The sequence below is a fragment of the Nomia melanderi genome, chromosome 14, assembly GCF_051020985.1.
Source record: "Nomia melanderi isolate GNS246 chromosome 14, iyNomMela1, whole genome shotgun sequence".
Lineage (NCBI taxonomy): Eukaryota > Metazoa > Arthropoda > Insecta > Hymenoptera > Halictidae > Nomia > Nomia melanderi.
In genome coordinates, this window is record NC_135012.1 from 6,370,247 (window position 1) to 6,387,765 (window position 17,519).

At 35.0% G+C, this 17,519-nt stretch overlaps 3 protein-coding genes across 12 annotated transcripts; 2 read left to right on the forward strand and 1 right to left on the reverse strand.

The window, feature by feature from the left end:
- Nucleotides 1-310: 310 nt before the first annotated feature.
- Nucleotides 311-2,347, forward strand: LOC116425725 (histone H3.3A). Its single transcript, XM_031973794.2, has 3 exons — nucleotides 311-462; nucleotides 885-1,027; nucleotides 1,111-2,347. Exons 2-3 carry the CDS (start codon nucleotides 900-902, stop codon nucleotides 1,391-1,393), a joined length of 411 nt encoding a protein of 136 aa, XP_031829654.1. The 5' UTR covers nucleotides 311-462; nucleotides 885-899; the 3' UTR covers nucleotides 1,394-2,347.
- Nucleotides 2,348-3,397: 1,050 nt separating this feature from the next.
- On the forward strand, nucleotides 3,398-5,605 carry LOC116425724 (histone H3.3A). The gene is made up of 3 exons (XM_031973793.2): nucleotides 3,398-3,566; nucleotides 4,371-4,506; nucleotides 4,642-5,605. The coding sequence occupies exons 2-3, from the start codon at nucleotides 4,379-4,381 to the stop codon at nucleotides 4,922-4,924; spliced, it is 411 nt and encodes a 136-aa protein (XP_031829653.1). The 5' UTR covers nucleotides 3,398-3,566; nucleotides 4,371-4,378; the 3' UTR covers nucleotides 4,925-5,605.
- Nucleotides 5,355-13,240, reverse strand: nudE (Nuclear distribution protein nudE). 10 transcript variants are annotated; one of them, XR_004234751.2, is made up of 9 exons: nucleotides 11,820-12,058; nucleotides 11,227-11,414; nucleotides 10,819-11,109; nucleotides 10,611-10,747; nucleotides 10,358-10,537; nucleotides 9,664-9,791; nucleotides 9,159-9,369; nucleotides 8,874-8,944; nucleotides 5,355-6,676 (listed from the first exon to the last, which is right to left on the reverse strand). XR_004234751.2 is itself a non-coding variant. In XM_031973791.2 (8 exons), exons 2-8 carry the CDS (start codon nucleotides 11,310-11,312, stop codon nucleotides 6,619-6,621), a joined length of 951 nt encoding a protein of 316 aa, XP_031829651.1. In that variant the 5' UTR covers nucleotides 11,313-11,414; nucleotides 11,820-12,058; the 3' UTR covers nucleotides 5,355-6,618. The 10 variants fall into 10 exon arrangements, 1 of the variants encoding a protein (XP_031829651.1); XR_004234753.2 differs by lacking the exon at nucleotides 11,820-12,058 and adding an exon at nucleotides 13,140-13,240 and having other exon boundaries at nucleotides 5,355-8,944; XR_004234754.2 differs by lacking the exon at nucleotides 11,820-12,058 and adding an exon at nucleotides 12,065-12,661 and having other exon boundaries at nucleotides 5,355-8,944.
- Nucleotides 13,241-17,519: the final 4,279 nt, after the last annotated feature.

The following is a 17,519-nucleotide window of genomic DNA, read 5'->3' on the forward strand; positions in this document are numbered from 1 at the left end:
ACACGTGTACTTTCTGCACACGATCAATATGCAATGTATAAAATTATTTCGTGCTAACTTCAGGGTGCACTTCTATTCGTTAGAATTCCGTACAACACAACCTGAATATTTGCTTTCATTTTTCTTAGAAAGAAAAAGTATATATAACTTAGATTCATATCCTGTATTATTGGTAGGTGAAACTGGTAATGGTAATCAATGTATTGCGTTTTACTAAAATCTCAGTTAACTTGTAAAGTCCATAACAAACACGTTTATTCGTAGAAATCTGACTAATCAGAATCGGTGTTACGAAACGACGGCCAATCCCGTGATGTGTATCTGAGTGCAATGCTGTCGCCCATCTTCTATAGGACCAAACTACGTTTCTTTAAAAACATTAACCGACAGACATCAGTTAACATCATCGCACGAAACAGCTTGTACGGGAGGTGATTCTCTTTTAAAGCGGCTAATCGTTAGGTACGTTTAACTATCTTTTGTAATCAAATATATATAAATTATGTCAATGTTGATGTTCGCCTTGATGAATTACAACTAATTTTATACATTTCAACGGAAAGTACGGTAGTTTTCGTGATGTATAAAATTCGTACTCGCAACAGAATCACAAGCATACTATCCACCATTTTGTTTATTGTCTTCGCTTTTGGAGGGAAACCGTAGTTTATTTTACGTTAATTGTAATTTATTATGTACTTATTGATTTAGTGTATACCTAAGCGTGTATACGATCAATTGTAAAATTACAATATTTCTTAATTTCGTAACAACATTGATTTTGTTCATTTGTTTATTTTTTTTATGTAGTTTACGTACTTATGAAAAGCTAATGATATGTACAATTTACAATATTCTCACAATTTTTTTCACAATTGTTGTAGCGGACTTTTGTAGATATGGCGCGTACTAAGCAAACCGCTCGTAAATCCACTGGAGGTAAAGCTCCTAGAAAACAACTTGCAACCAAAGCTGCGCGTAAAAGCGCACCTTCTACGGGTGGTGTAAAGAAACCTCATCGTTACAGGTAAAAATATTTTTTAGAATTTGAATATACAGCATTGTCATAAGGTATTATTGGAAATCTAATTATTATTAATTGTACTGCAGGCCTGGTACTGTGGCGCTGAGAGAAATCAGAAGATATCAGAAGTCCACTGAATTATTGATTAGAAAATTGCCATTCCAGCGACTGGTTCGTGAAATTGCACAGGATTTCAAAACCGATCTGCGTTTCCAGAGTGCAGCGATTGGAGCTTTACAAGAAGCTTCGGAAGCTTATTTGGTCGGGTTGTTCGAAGACACAAACTTGTGTGCAATTCATGCAAAACGTGTCACAATTATGCCTAAAGATATTCAGCTAGCGAGACGAATTCGCGGTGAACGTGCTTAAGCATTCTATAACTCAGAATTTTTAACTGTTTCTTTAATCAAGTTCATTCTTGTCACATTTTTGGACGTTCTCATACGCTATCAAATTCATTATAGTTGTGTTGTTTTCATAAATCATTACTCTAATTGACACTGCCAAGCTCTTTGAAAGATAGGATGCGGGAGATAAAGTATATCTATTAAATATATTTCGTAGGATAGTCGAACATGTTTATGATTTAGTAATAGAGAAATAGAAAAAGGCACAGATCAGAGTATGTAGTTCATAACAGATAGTAAGAACACTTTGCGTAATTAATACTTTCTCTTTGTATATTGCAATAAGTAAAATGGGTGACATGAAAGCAATTAAATGTATGTAGAATTAATATATTTGCAGAAGAAGTTAGTTACTCTCACTACTGTGTTTCCTTTATCATTAGTACTGTTCTTTTTATTATTGAATGAACTTATTTTACAATAGACTGAATTTAAAGTGTTTTGTAAAATGAATCTCACGTTTAAGTAGATCCAAATAACACTATACCACTTCGTACTAGAAACTAGGAAATTATAATGTTATAGAATTATATACTAAAAGTGCCGTAGACTTATTCGTCGTAGTTGTATTTGCATTGTCGAAGTATCAGAATTGGTTTGCATTTATATTTCATGTCACATTTTATTTGAATTAAAGAATCTGTGACCATGAAAGTATAGATCAATCTCGATTAATGTGTTATTATTTTAGTAAGTATAATAATAAGAGTAATCAATAGTTTACAGCCTTTTTTAATTGATGTATAGAAATTTGTAATAAACGTAACTTGAATTCATAACAGAAGATGTACATTTCTTTTCATAAATGTATTAAAATATAAAATTTTGAAATACATTATTCGGTACAGGTAATCTTTATTAATCTGTGTCTTTACATAAGTGTACATAAAATGTCCAATTCTAATAATGAGCAAAATTTATTATTATTGTGAGTGTATTTTAATTTATTTTGCATATATAATAGTCAAAAGCTGCATAAGTTTTATCTGTACAGCAAAAAAAAAGTAATTGATAATGTAACAATTTTCGAAATCGTTAGTCAGTATTAGTCATAATTTTGTTATTAAATGGAAAGAAGATAAGGATGAATCACTTATTTCGTAGCTAATTTGGAACGTCATCTCTTCCACGAATTTGAATAATTAATTAATCATATATTTTAATATAATGAATAGTCGAGAAAAAATTTGCTATTAACTTAAATTACTATTTCTGATGTCGTAAATACGCATATAGCACACATATTTACGTAGCTACAATGCTACAAGTATTTATTTACACGACCTACTTTTAGACATAATTTAATCTACATTACTGAATTGCTTCAATTTCAAAATTCTTCATCCACCGAATCTACTTCAGTATTGAATTTTTTTAGTTTCAAAAATAATACTGTTGAATCCGCACGCCACAATGTTTATGTTGAAGCGTGCAATGGCGTCTACTTTTTTCGGCTGTAAAACGCGAGAGAATACTTGATCTTGAAAACAGCAATTCACCAGCTCGGTGAATTTCATACTCGGTAAAGAATGATAAAAAATGAATACTTTGCAGCTACGGGAATGCTGTAATCATATGATTTTTTCTTGCACTTTACAGGCATCGTGTATTTTCTGGAACTTTCCAGCAAACAATCAATTTCATTGCTAATAGAATTGCACGAATAAAGACGCGATATTTCTATTCAGTAAACATAAGTACAAACAGATAAATTCGAGCGTCAATTATTATAACAGAAATTTTCATTGGCTACTTCGATTCTGACTGTAAATATTTGCACGATTAACCGACTATCGACCGTAACATTTTCGATGACGATGGAAAGGCAATTATTGCAAGTAAAACGAGGTTGCTGAGAGAGCAGTATCATGTATATTACAATTGACAGTGTTCTTCTCGGTTCGACTTCTAGGCGTAGGAGGCTGAGCCAATAGCGTGCCCTACACTATGAGGCTCAGCTGCTATCCGACATCCGATTGGATGCACCGCACCGCGGGCTTACGTGCCTCTCGCGATTTAATTTCTAGGGGGTAGGGACAAGGGAGTAGTGACTCGGGAGAGCGTCCACTGCCATCGAAGTACAAGGAAACGCATAGTGCTAGCTCTCGTTTCTCGTAGAATTTTTCCTTCAAGTGGTACGTAAACTCGTTGAAATTGTACATCATGATCGGTCACGTGTAATTACTAGTGTTAGCGGACACGCGGCGAGTGTAGTGTTGCATTAAGAAGAATGAAAAGTGTTGGAAAATTCAAGTTTTTACATCAGAACGCAACGTACTGTCGTGTTGCCTCCATTTTGCAATTGACGTTCGTGGAGGGAATCGTTCCCAAGTCTCTCTCGCAGCCGACGCTCACCGCTTGTTTCGCCGCCAGTGTCATTCGTTCAGTTGTATTTGCCGATGGATTATCTTGTGAACAAAAGAATAATCGAGCTGTATGACAACCGTGTCAATTAGAATGATATATTTTTCATGTTAGCGTGATTTTTTTTTCGCGTCGATGCAGAAGGAACGAAAGTTTGTGCATTGCGCAATGCGCAGCGTTCCTCGGTGCGCGGTTCCTTCGTATGAACAGCAACGGACCGTACCCCCACCTCTACTTTCCCCACTATCTTTCTTTTCCCACTCTGAAGCTTGATTTACTCCAGAATATCGAGGCAATCTTCAAAATAGTTTTCCCGCGTTCCTTGAACGTGATGTTTATGGTGATCCGTTGTGTTTGGAATGTGGTTATTTTCGATAAATACTAGTGTTAGGAATAAACGATTCTCTGTTAACCATGAATACATTGTATTATTGTTTTTGACTTTATAAACAATTTCAAGCCAGTTTTAGAAAAGTGGAGCGAATATCAAGAAATATTTTTGATAAGAAATCATTTATTCTGAACGTAAACATTTCAAAGTAGTTTTACCATAATTTAAATTAATATTGTTTCAGTTTAAATCATGGCACGTACTAAGCAAACAGCTCGTAAATCAACTGGAGGTAAAGCACCTCGTAAACAACTTGCCACAAAGGCAGCACGTAAGAGTGCCCCATCTACTGGTGGTGTAAAAAAACCACATCGATACAGGTCAGTTGTTCATGAAAATTAGATTGTCTGTAGTATTAGTAACTTATATTGCCATGATAATTTGTTGCTTTAATTATTGTACAACACAGCTTATATAAAGAATGCACAAAATATATAAAATGCAATGATTTTCAGGCCTGGTACTGTCGCTCTTCGAGAAATCAGAAGATATCAGAAATCGACTGAGTTGCTGATTAGAAAATTACCCTTCCAGCGACTGGTTCGTGAAATTGCACAGGATTTCAAAACCGATCTGCGTTTCCAGAGTGCAGCGATTGGAGCTTTACAGGAAGCATCGGAAGCATACTTGGTTGGTTTATTTGAAGACACCAACTTGTGTGCTATCCATGCCAAGCGTGTAACAATCATGCCCAAGGATATCCAGCTGGCCCGGCGAATCCGTGGCGAGCGTGCTTAAATAATATGTAACTCCCATACATACCATTTACTACTACTACTACTATTATTAATTATTATCATTCATAACAATCCTGGATGGAGCATTTTCATTCCAGACTATGTATTATGTTGTACTCCACAAAAAACGTACAAGTTCATCCTTATGATAGGTGCATAGATTTTGAAGCTCTTCTAAATCAATGCAGATTGTTACAAACTATTTTTAGTACGTTTGTAGTCTTTCCTTTTGGCATTGTTTTATGTACACACAAAGGCTGCATTACTTTACAAAAATAATTAATTGCAGATGATAATTCTTGTCTTTTAACTTAATTCACATTTTCTATCATTTTACACTCTAATTATAAAATAAAAATTCATACAAAAATTTAAATAAAACAACAAAAAAAGAGACAAATCTGCAAATACTCTAAAACATAAAAAGACCATTCTTTTTTTCATTTTGATCTGATTATTGTATTTGTAATTATATCAGCACGTAACACCATCATTGTGATTATTGGTATAATACATAGCAAAACCCTCTGCATTAGAAAGTAAGGCAGTTTCTTTATAGGGATTCAAAGTAGTGTTACTATGCTAGAATTTCAGTTGTATGAAAATTACATAGAAATCAACCAACAAGTACTCATCGTGTAAAGGTAAAAGTTTCATAAATAAATCTTCAAAATAAAGTTAACTTACCTTTGTCTCTTGTAGGTAAGCACCACTCTACAAATTAATGGATAGAATAAACTTGAAGAATTTGAATGCAAGTAATTTGAAGATTGTTTACAATATTTTTATTTTACAAATATTTCAATTTTCTTTTACAAATTTACGTTATAAATATTCTATTAATTGCTATTATTTGGATTTCAGCATTATTTGAAAGTCCAGTTTACAATCAGTTTGGTATTAACGATACAATTGAAACTTCATTTGAATAATTTTTATTCTTATACATTTAAGCGAAGTCTAGTAAGGACTGACAATCTCCTTATTAGATAATACATTCTAATTAGCAGTGTTAGTATGTTTTCTACTTTGTATAAATATTCAGAGATCTGAAACTATTTAAAATTATGCAAGTGGCATGAAAGCACATAAATTATATTAAAATGTCTAGTACCTGTAGCTTTTACAGTCTGAAGTATAAAATTGAACTACTTTACGATGCAGGAGAAAATTCATTTGTTATTAAAAATAGACATATACCTTAACTTACTCTAGAAGCTAAATTTGCACTGGATATTACAGTATCGCAATGTTCCTAAATTGTGTCAAAACATTTAATCGTGTTAAAATTATGTACTGGAAATAAGAGCTCACAAATTATTTACTTAATATCATCTGTGAATATCTACAGAACTTAAATGTACTACACGTCTACAATTATCACGTCATCAACTTTATACTTATATCAGAATATTTACAAAATTTATTCATATCATTGCTAAGCATATTTTTAAATTACGATAATAACAAACAGTAAATAATAACTTCTAAAATTCGCTGATTTTCGTCGGGGGAATTAAATAATTATTAAACATAAATAATAAATAATGTGATGGAAATAAAAATTTTCGTTTAACCATGAACTCATAATAAATTAATAATTGAAATTTGAATCAGAATTAAAGCGATTTAACAGGAATTGAAGCATGTATGTTGTACGAAGTAAAAATGTATTGTTGTTATATTATCCGTTGTTTATAATCGAATGTGGTTGCTGTTGCCAGAGGCAAAGCCTCGTACCTGCCGCCTAGTCCTAATTAAAAAATTCAATATTCTTTTGTTACCATCTGAACACTGATAATTGTGATTTGTGAATTGAATAGATATAAAGTTGATCAGCGCTTCCCAATCGTCCAAATATTGTTTTTTCACATTCTATTGTTCATAAGTGCGTACTATATACGTATACATCTGAGATTCATCTGAGTTCAGCTGAGATTTTTGCTACCTTGTTACGATTTTGTTTAATACCTTAAACTGCACATAGGTAGCTGCAATGTTAAGAGCATAGTAAAAGATTGAGAAATGCTGTACACATTTATGAATTGTGCATAGACTGTACAACATGCATATTGAGACGAGTAAAAGAATGCTCGACAATTTGCAATTCATAATACTTGCTTCTTCAAGGTAAGCCTTATTTGCATTAAATAGTTAATATTAATGCATGAACTACATGAAACTGACAAAACACAAGTTCTATATTGTGCAATTTAGAATACCTAATCCAAACATATATGTATATACATATATACATATACATATGTAATGGATGGTTTTATTGTGTACACAGAATGAACATTACTGACAGAAGATATAAAAATGACATATACATCTCATGCAGGAAGAACATTATAAATTGCAACAACTGACGTTGTATCGCGCAATGAGTGTTGATCCCTTTGATGCTGTATGTGAAGTTCTTTAAGAACATAATTCTCGAATTTCAAAAATAAATTTACAAATGGAAAGTTTACAGGAGCATAAATTTTAAGCATGAGAGGTCAACATTCAAATGTATAACATAGATCGAGCCATTATTTTTTCTATAAATTATCCAGTCGCATTCAGGATATCAGTATTATCATAATAATTGTTGTAATAAGCTAACAGTTAATGTTATTCAAGTATCTCAATGTACGTATGTAAGCTTTATAACAAATATGCATCTATTATTACCATTGCACAAGCCATTACTCTGAATATGCATATATATGTTATTTACAAATGCAATTACATTGCCACGTATTCAGATTTTTCACCTTATAAGCAAAAGTGAAATTATAAAAATTTATAACATTACAACAGACTATTGGCTCAATCTAATATTCACAAAAGCTTCACAATAACATAAACGTACTTAAATTACATTTAAAAAGTGAGACACTTTTAAACAGACAGAAACATTGTGTAGATGTGGGTAAACAATGTCAGGTAATTATCATTATTCGATTTAAACTGTGAAATACAATAATCCTTGAGATAAAGTACTAATAATTAACTTAGAGATTAAATGGAACGGTCAAGCGAGTATTAATCTAAATTAACAAAGGTCCCAATAATTCTTTGTAATAAATTCATCAATAATTTTATGTATTGAGCATTTCAAGTTTTCTTAATCTTATTATTAATTAATCCTATTATTAACAATAGAAAGATTTTCAAATTTAAATTATTGAGACCGCGTCAAGTATTATTAAACTAAAAGAAACGTTTTTTGTATCACAAAAGTAAGTTCAACAATTAAATGCAATTCTATATTCACCTACACCTATATTAAAATGTGATGAATAACAAAGTACGATTATGGAACTGGAAGTATTAAGTCACGTTAAAAAGAACTCAAAAAATTAATACAAAATCTTAAAATTTCAACTTATTTCCTATTGTGGTACTGATTAATTTTGATCGCTTTCTCTCAGAGATGTACTAACAACTAGGACGCAAGACGCCTTAGGCAATGCAAAAAAAGAAGGTTGCACTACCTAAATTAGTAGCACAAGCGAGAAGACGGGCTATACAAAAAGTAATGCAGTCTTATGAAATATTTTGAACTTTCAGAGACTAAAACACTAGTGAAACTGGGGTCATTGGGGGCCTTGATTATACACAAATTTGTGTTTTTAGCATTCACACAGGAAGCACTACATATGTAAAAGAGTGAATATAAAACTAAATAAGTACGTTTAATTTAACAATTATCATGTATCATTTTTTATCACTGTCAATAATAAATTTATCAAGAGCCCTTTCATAAAAGGGCGCTGCTGTACTAAAAATAATTTATTAATTCTTTGATTGTTGAAAATAATTATCGATAATTCGTTACAAAAATGTGTTACAATGCAAATATTGATACATGATACCATTTACTACAAGTACACGCAGTGCACAAAGGTAACGGAATAATGATGTAATTTTTCAACATTATAACGTTGCTCTAATGTTACCTGTAGAGATCACGGACGGCTTGATCCTCTCGAGATGGATTTTGACATGTGTTTAGCTTATTCTCCAACGCCTGTGTTGATTAAACAATTGTTATTAATACATATTGGTTTTATAAATATGTCTCTGCTACCTGTCCATACTTGTACAGTTCTCATAGAAATTACACGTATATCTACAATCAGTGTTACTACTTACATGTAGGACAATTGGGCAGGAAAGCAGGAAAATAGCGTGTATGTACAATAAAAGAACGAAATACAAAGCAAAACAATCTACATAAAGACCTGTGTCATAAGAATGTGGAAAATAATTTAACGGTGAAATATCATGGAGGCTTGGTCAGCACTTGGTTGATCTGGGTTGTTGTCGTATACATTGAGTAGGTGTATGAGCCTGGACAGATGGTAAATCAGTGGGTGTAGTGGACACTGTTTTTTTCCCACCCAGACAAGTGCACTTTACCCTCCTACACTCCATGCAGACCCACCTGTCAAGCTACCAAAACACCAGCTACATCACACTACCAATATCATAGACTAATGTACTAGTTTTCAAATCATTTAAATGCATTTTAATCTAGTGCTCAAAACTGACAATAAAAAAAAAATAAAGAAATTTGTGCCATGTGATTCACAGCTGCCTAGTACAAAAAAATATAATTTACGGCAACTGATAATAACTCTAAACATTTAAAGGGATACAAGCCATGCTTCAAGCTATTTCAATTTATGTCAAACTGTACTCGACATATAAAACGCTTTTAATATATATAGTAAAGAAAATACTTACTCCAACTTTCCTCATAAGGTCACCGATCATACTCATCGCTAATATTCTTGTGCATGGAGCCAATGGTGGATTCACATTATTATTGTTATTGTTGTTCCCAGTTACACCCCCTACCATTCTGTTTCCAACTAATTACAAACAGGAAAAGACACAAGTTACTACGGGTACATAATAATAAAATATCAAACTTATAGAAAATTCAGCTATTTAATGGTATGATACTTTCACATAAAAAGAAAAAAAAAATAGTCTACATGCAAATTGGATGCACAACATATTTTTTAGAAACTAAAATAAAGAACAAGTTTGTTAAAATAATTTTTATTTCATTAATAACAATATTGTATATGTATATACACACACAGAAAGATGAAATTAATTAAAGCACATTCAAGTATGTTAATGAAGCATGAAAGTTAGATTCAGCAAAATGTTTTAATAAGTTTAAAATATTGATAAATAAATTATTAATCACTGAAGGAGAAATTTTAAGTTGTATACAAAAAATATAAATTGTGTTTCGATAAGGCAATTATAATGAAACTTTGCATCCATTTATTGCTCGTAATTGCATTGATTTGTTAGATATTAATATTTTTCTCGTTGGTCCTTGACATTGATAATATTAAAGATCATCTTTTAGGTCCAAAGCAAAACATGCGTTTAGTTTTACGAAACGTATTATGTATCTTACTTTTTAGTGGTGAAGTTGTATTACTTGGAGATATGGATTGTTGTACTATTGGGGTAGATGATATATGAGTTTCCAATTCAACTTGTAGCTTATTACTATCAACATGATTACGAACTCTATCAGCAGATTTATCATTATCTGGTTGATGTCTTTCTTGAACTTGAATCTCCTGCTTTAAATCTGTAACAATGAGCACTCTAGTAGAATCATGTTATTCGGTAATTATTTAAATTTGATCAGTAATTCATTTGACCTCTAATTTCATCCATTAATCTCTGTACTATTACTTTTAGGCCTTCTTTTTCATCAAGTTCTGATTCCAGCAAAGCATTCTTTTCAATGGCTGAATTAAGTTTAGCTTCTATCTCCTCTTCTGTTACCCTATTTATCCTAAAAAGTTAAATAAATTGTGATACTTCATATTCTTACTTTTATCACAGAGGATGCAAGTAATTAAATACCTATGAGCTCTTTCTAAATCATCATTTTTTTGTTCTAATTCCCTTATATACTTCAATAAATGATCATGTTGTGCTTGCAGATCTTGAGCCTTTCCTTGAAACATCGAACAATCTGCTGTTTGTTGATCTAATCTTGTTCTCAATTGCTCCACCTCTGTGGCTAATCTAATGTTTCGTTGTCGTAGTTCTCTACTAGTTTTCTCCGCTTGTTCCAAAGATGCTTCCAATTCTTTCTCTAACAATTGTGAGTTTTCTTGAAACTCTTCCAATTCCCTTTCTGTGTCTTCTTTTCTATAATAATAAAACAAGAGCTTTTATCTTTTGGTAATAACTCTAATCCTTGGTCATCTCAGAATTGCTTAATACGAACATATAAACAATATAAATAATATCTTAACGTTAACTTACCTTCTATGTAATTGATTAGCAAGATCTTTCCAATACCGGACTTCATCATCCTTAGACACAAACTGTGGAGGGTCAATGTCCATCATTTTTCAGATATTTCCAATTTTATTGCTCAAATTTCAGGTTGTTGTTTTGAAAGCAAATGACAGGTACGATATATTCTATTTTATCAATAGCATTGGAGCATCCTATAAACAAAACAGATTAATTTATACTCAAGAATTTGTCCAATTCATGAATAGCTTGTGATAAGACATTTATGCTCTCGTCGCTGAGTATATACCCGTCGCGGTGAAAGTTTCATTGCTTTCGTTAGCCAAAAGTGTAAAAGAAAAAAAAAACAGAATAAAGAGAGAATAAATGCAATTACCCACTGGATGTACGTATATACCCTCACGAAAATCAGAGCAACGTCAATCTAACCTACTTCACAGTGATAATACTAATAATAAATTAATTACAAAAGGATGAACGTGTCGCGAAATCGAGATACGAGTACACTCACAAAATGACACACCAGCGAATCGCATTACGCGTAGTAAGTGTAAGACAGCGTTTAGTTTGCAAAAATACTTATGAAGCAGGAGACTTACGTGGATCGTTAAATGGTACACAAGACGAAGCGACAAACTGTCCGACGTAAACCCCGCGGTTCTTCGATCGAACAGAAAAAGGATTGTCTTTTATCGGTGTGAATATTGAATGAAACGACCGAGAAACTCGTGTGGGCGCATCAAAACCGAGTCGCTTTACGATGCATATAAATACGGAAGACCTTGAAAAAGCACTAGCAAGTGAAACGTAGAGCGAGTGTCGCGTGGGACACAAATGTCATTACCGTGGAATTATGAGTCACTGATCGGCCGAGACGGTAAAGTAGAAAAAAGAAAACCGAGAAATCTGCTCTTGTGGATTCCGCGTTCCGACTACGACAGGAATCAAGCTCAGAACCATTCGTTCGATCAATCGTAGTACGATCCCAAACCGTACCGCTGTACACGCGATCGATTTACATTCAGTGTGTTTCCCGTGCAACAATTTCGACTGAAAGACCCGCGCCTGTTTACCAGTTGCAAAATGGCAGATACAAATATAGCGTGTGTCTCTCTCTACGTTCAATCACGGTGCTACGGCGCAGTTAAGGTGGCGTTCGAGAGCTAACCGGTTACACTTATATCGGACATGGTGGATTCGATCAAGTGTCGTTTTAGAAATTAGCTTTCTGTTGCCTCAGTGTCTTACATACACGTCTTGTATCGTGGGTGATAACAACGGATTCTAATCACTTTTAATATTTTTTATTTCCTCGTTCTTGTCACAGGGAACAAAATAAATCTGCGCCGCTGACGAGCTGCTATACGATCTGCATTCAAACCGAGATCTATGTGTTTGCTGTCTAGATAACAGATTTTACAAGCTTGTCTCGATGTTTACGATTCTCTGTAATTTATAATAAATGCAAAACGTTTAAAAAAATTGTATCTTCATTTCTTTCACGATCCCAGAAAATTCATTAAATCCTGCCATAACGATATTCTCATCGTAAAATGCAGACAACGATCGCACAATAAAATTTTTATAAGTGGCTTTCTTGATACTTTTTCGTGTCGTTTCATGTTTATTGAACCCTTACGAAATACATCAATAAATCCTTGTGGAATTAGTACAAGAAAATCATATTTAACGATAAGTTATCACCAGATATCACGTTTTAATAATTACCGATCAAAAATACTTGACCGCCGATGGGTCCAGTGTTGTGATTAACAGAGAAATTACGAAACGCGGGTAATGCCTAATAAAATTGTTCACAAGTACTTATTTTTGGAAGAGATCATCAATTTTTAACGCGCAAAATGCATTGTAACACTTGCCAGGTGCCAGAATGTGCAACGTAAATTATTAAATCATACCTTCATAACGATAAGTTAGGCTTCTAAGAGTGAGAAAAAGATCACGCAAGTGTGACAGCGGCCTTTAAGATTGAACGTTTTCCTTATCTATGTTAATAATGAGTAAGACAAGGACAGTGCGAGTGTGCGACAAGGATACAGATAGCGAGCGGTGGCGCCATCTAGTGGGGTGGAATTTGGAAAGTTTCTCCCTATACCCGTAATGTGTAAGACAAGGACAGAGATAGTGCGCGACAAGGACAGAGCTAGCATTCCTCAAGCCACCTACTTCGAAAAAGCATCTCATCAGTCCCTGGTACGTACGCGCGAAGCATGACGACCAAGAAGGTATCCGACAAGGATAGACATATAATTTGGCGGGGATAGACAAAGACGCACAATGGCCGACGCTAAGATTGCGCAATCGATGCAAACTCCTTTAATAAGACGACTCTCACGAATGACTCATTAACATTTGTGACTGGAGGTCGTAGAATGAACCTTCACCTACTTTCCCATATCAGTTTCGATAAGATTTTGCGTCGCGTTAATTATTTGCTAATTATTTTCTAACTCGATCTTCCGAGGTAATCTGGAATTTTTTGACAGCTTGCGCAAAAGTAATACATTTTCGTAGTTAATGGACGTAATTAGTGAAGTTTTATAATCGAAGAAATTAAAGCGGATCACTGGCAATATTTTCGTAGCAGTTTAAATCACATTTGAGTTGTAGTTAATGAGTAATTAACGATTTTCGCATGGGTTCATTGATTTCTGTAAGGGGCGTAATGAGTAAGACAAGGAAAGGTACACTGGTGCGACAAGGACAAAGATACACGGGGTGGCGCCACCTATCGCGAGAACGCTGAAACTTTTAGTCAAATAGTACTAAATTAATTCCGCTAAGTGGCACCGTCATTAAACATCTCCGTCCTTTTCGCACCCATATACCTTTCCTTGCCGAACTCATTGCATTTCTTATAGAACACAATCAACCCATCCAAATGTCGCTAGTAACTCATTAATTACGACTCAAATGTGACTGAAACCGATACCAAAATATTGATAGGGATCCACTTTAATTTCTTCGATTATAAAAGTTCACCAATTACGTCCACCAACCAAGAAAATTAATTATTTACGGGGAACCTACCAATAAATTCTAGACTACTTCGGGACGTCGAACTAGAAAATAATTAACAAATAATTAACGCGACGTAAAATCCTATCGAAAATAATAGGAGAATGTACAGGGAGGTCCGTTTTACAATTTCCAGTCGCAAACGTTAACGTGTCATTCGTGGAAGTCGTGTTATAAATGAATTCTGCATCGATTGCGCAATCTGTGCGAACGCCATCGTGCGTTCTTGTCTCCCTCCCCCCAAATCGTATATCGATCCTCGTCGGATACCTCCTTGGGCGTCATGCTTCGCGCGTACGTACCAGGGACTGATGAGATGCTTTTTCGAAGTAGGTGGCTTGAGGAATGCTAGCTCTGTCCTTGTCGCGCACTATCTCTGTCCTTGTCTTACACATTACGGGTATAGGGAGAAACTTTCCAAATTCCACCCCGCTAGATGGCGCCACTGCTCGCTATCTCTGTCCTTCTCGCACACCCGCACTGTCCTCGTCTTACTCATTGGTGGGATAGGGACAGGATTTTGCCCATTACGAATCGCCTTTGCTTCTAAGGCCGCTGTCACGCCTACGTGAGTGATGCCCCTGAATACTTGCAACCGGCGTCATGTCGGTAAACATGATTTTTAAGCGTTTCGTCGAGGTTTTCCTTTTTGAGACAAATTTTTGGGACGTTGTAAGAATCGTCATTATAAATAATAACGTCATATCTGCAGAGAAACGGAATGCATGAGGAATAAATAAGTTACGACGATTAAAGTAAGAAACATTATATATTTCCTTCCGTTTTTAATAAATTACAGAAGTGTAGAATATAACAAATATAACAATTCACATAATTACACAATCCACCGTGACTATTAGCGTTACGTTGTCAATACAGTAGCGTTACAAAATATTATTCTGTGCAGTGCAGTAAGTTCATAACAGATAATGGTAATAATGAGACTTACCTTCGAGGAAATGGCATATCCTCGCCGACTCTGTCATCCTTACACAAACGGACCTGGTCGAACGCGATCCTCGCATATGAGAAGCAACGATCCGGCGGTAACGACGTCGACGAGAACCCACCGATTTCCGTTATCGCGGAATCTAGCGCGACTGATTCTATCGATTTCCTGCCTCCCGAATCTCAACGAGTTCGCACCGACGACGAGACACCGGCAAGATCGCTATCGCAGATGGGTGAACTGATAAGAAACGAAAGGAAGCTGTACACCGTAGAAAGGAAAACAGATACGAAGCAATCTCGAAACGCGAGAGACAGTGTGAAGAAGAAAACTCATCGGATGGTTTAAAAAACTACTTACATAATCTTTTAATATATTCTTTGCCGTATACAAATGTAAGCAACTATTGGTGGGAAAAGAAGATACAAATTTTCTCGGTGCAGTTGTAGTTTCTCTGTCGGGATCAAGGTCGATACTTATCATTTAGAGGTACACGTGTGTACCGTGTCATCGTGTATATGTACGTGTGTTGGCAGACGTGTGTGTGTGTGTGTGTGTGTGTGTTTGTTTGTTTGTTTGTTTGTTTGTTTGTAGGTGTATGGTCTATTTGTTATTCCTCGAAGCACGTCCGTTTCTTTTCTCGTAATCTCTGAACTGATGATTCCTGAGCAGCAAGTATCTGGGTTTCGTCTAGATTCGTTTTGTCCTCCGCATTTTCCTACGTCCGAGTCCTTTCGTTTTCGATTCTCTCATCTAGATCAGAGCTGGCCAAACCGTGGCGCGTGCGCCAAATGTGGCACATTGAATGATTACAAGTGGTGCATTGCATCCTTGCGCCTACTTATTCTTTCTTTTTTTAAGTGCTTCGATACACCTGTGTCTTTTGAACTCGCGTAAATGAATTAACCCCTGGTCCTACAACAACGAGTGAGACTCGTGGTGAAGATTTTCAACATGATTCAATAAATGTATACATATTACTTAGTTAATCCGAATTCAAAGTAAATATTATTCCTCTGTAATCGACTATTATACTTAAAAGGAAATATAGGCATAACATATGCATAGAATTTGTCCCTTTTTCCAATAAATTATTAATGACAAAATAACCGTATCGATCAGAGTTGAGAAAGAAATCACAGGCCAAGGGGTTAATTTAATTGCGAGATTGAGTTACTCCTTTTTCTTCCTTAAGCGAAGCTGATCCTACCCTTATTCCCATTCTCCTACCCCAACCGTGGATGTAAGAAAGTCGAAGATGTGCTTGAGTTGTACGGCGCATCTGAACTTGTCTGTGAACAAAATTGGCGTACGGTATGCAAAAGGTTGGCCAGCTCTGATCTAGATCGTCCCCCTCGGGTGTCCAGACTCAAAAGTGAAATTTCGTTCGCGTTACACTGAAATCACCGACGTCTACTCATTTCGAGCGATTCAACACGTTAAATGCCGTTTCAGTCGACGACTGACGTGAATGATTTACTTGGAAACAATCGTAATGTAAGATAATCGATGTCGCATCAAAATGGTCAAACGATGATTATTTGAAAACGTTTCTATATTATAGATAATGCTAGCTAATGCGATGACATTCAGCTAGATGAACTTGCAATAATAACAATGCAATTTAATCAAATGATCTAACCCTAATCGTGACTCTCAGTCACTTGTGAAAATAAAAGGAATGATTAAAATGTTATTGTTTCTGTTTATAGGGCCAAAATTTTAAAAGTCCAAAGAAACTTTTGACAATATGAAATAATCAAAAAATTTAAGTAAAAAGTTCAAATGTGACTCAGAGTCGCATCATGGTCCGATTAGGGTTAATATCATATTTTTTCTATTTTGAGTATTTTGCTCTATGGAATCATGCGGCGTTCAACGCGTTAACGTAACTAAGTTGATAACAGCGTAATGTAAAGATTGTAACGCGAAACAGTGAATAATTGTTACTACTTTTCTCTAAAAGGGATAATTGTACAGAAAATAGTCCCGATCGGCACTTAACGTGTCAAAGAATCTTCCAATGTGCGCAAAGAACTCCCTATCACTGAACAATCAGAAAGGCTCGAATAGATCGAATGAATATTCTGACGAAAGAAACCGTCCAGCCAGTTATCGCCTGTCAATCCTCATCTCGCGATCAGTTGAACGTGTTCAAAAAACCGATGATTCGAACGTGAACCGAATCGATGATCGTTCCGCCCCGCGAGGGCGTCGCGAGCTCCAAGCCCGAGCAGTGCGGCGAAAGAACGAGGTAAAAGTCGTAGGATAAAATACGTGGCAGGAGGGTAGTGAGGCACACAAATACGTG

What these genes read in the sequence shown, in the direction of transcription:
- LOC116425725 (XM_031973794.2), top strand. Translation starts at nt 900, where the DNA reads ATGGCGCGTACTAAGCAAACCGCTCGTAAATCCACTGGAGGTAAAGCT. An exon ending in AAGAAACCTCATCGTTACAG is followed by an intron (nt 1,028 to 1,110) that starts GTAAAAATATTT and finishes ATTGTACTGCAG; the next exon opens with GCCTGGTACTGTGGCGCTGA.
- LOC116425724 (XM_031973793.2), top strand. Translation starts at nt 4,379, where the DNA reads ATGGCACGTACTAAGCAAACAGCTCGTAAATCAACTGGAGGTAAAGCA. An exon ending in AAAAAACCACATCGATACAG is followed by an intron (nt 4,507 to 4,641) that starts GTCAGTTGTTCA and finishes AATGATTTTCAG; the next exon opens with GCCTGGTACTGTCGCTCTTC.
- nudE (XM_031973791.2), bottom strand. Translation starts at nt 11,312, where the DNA reads ATGATGGACATTGACCCTCCACAGTTTGTGTCTAAGGATGATGAAGTC. An exon ending in ATTAATGGATGAAATTAGAG is followed by an intron (nt 10,538 to 10,610) that starts GTCAAATGAATT and finishes TCATTGTTACAG; the next exon opens with ATTTAAAGCAGGAGATTCAA. An exon ending in ACCTTATGAGGAAAGTTGGA is followed by an intron (nt 8,945 to 9,663) that starts GTAAGTATTTTC and finishes TAATCAACACAG; the next exon opens with GCGTTGGAGAATAAGCTAAA.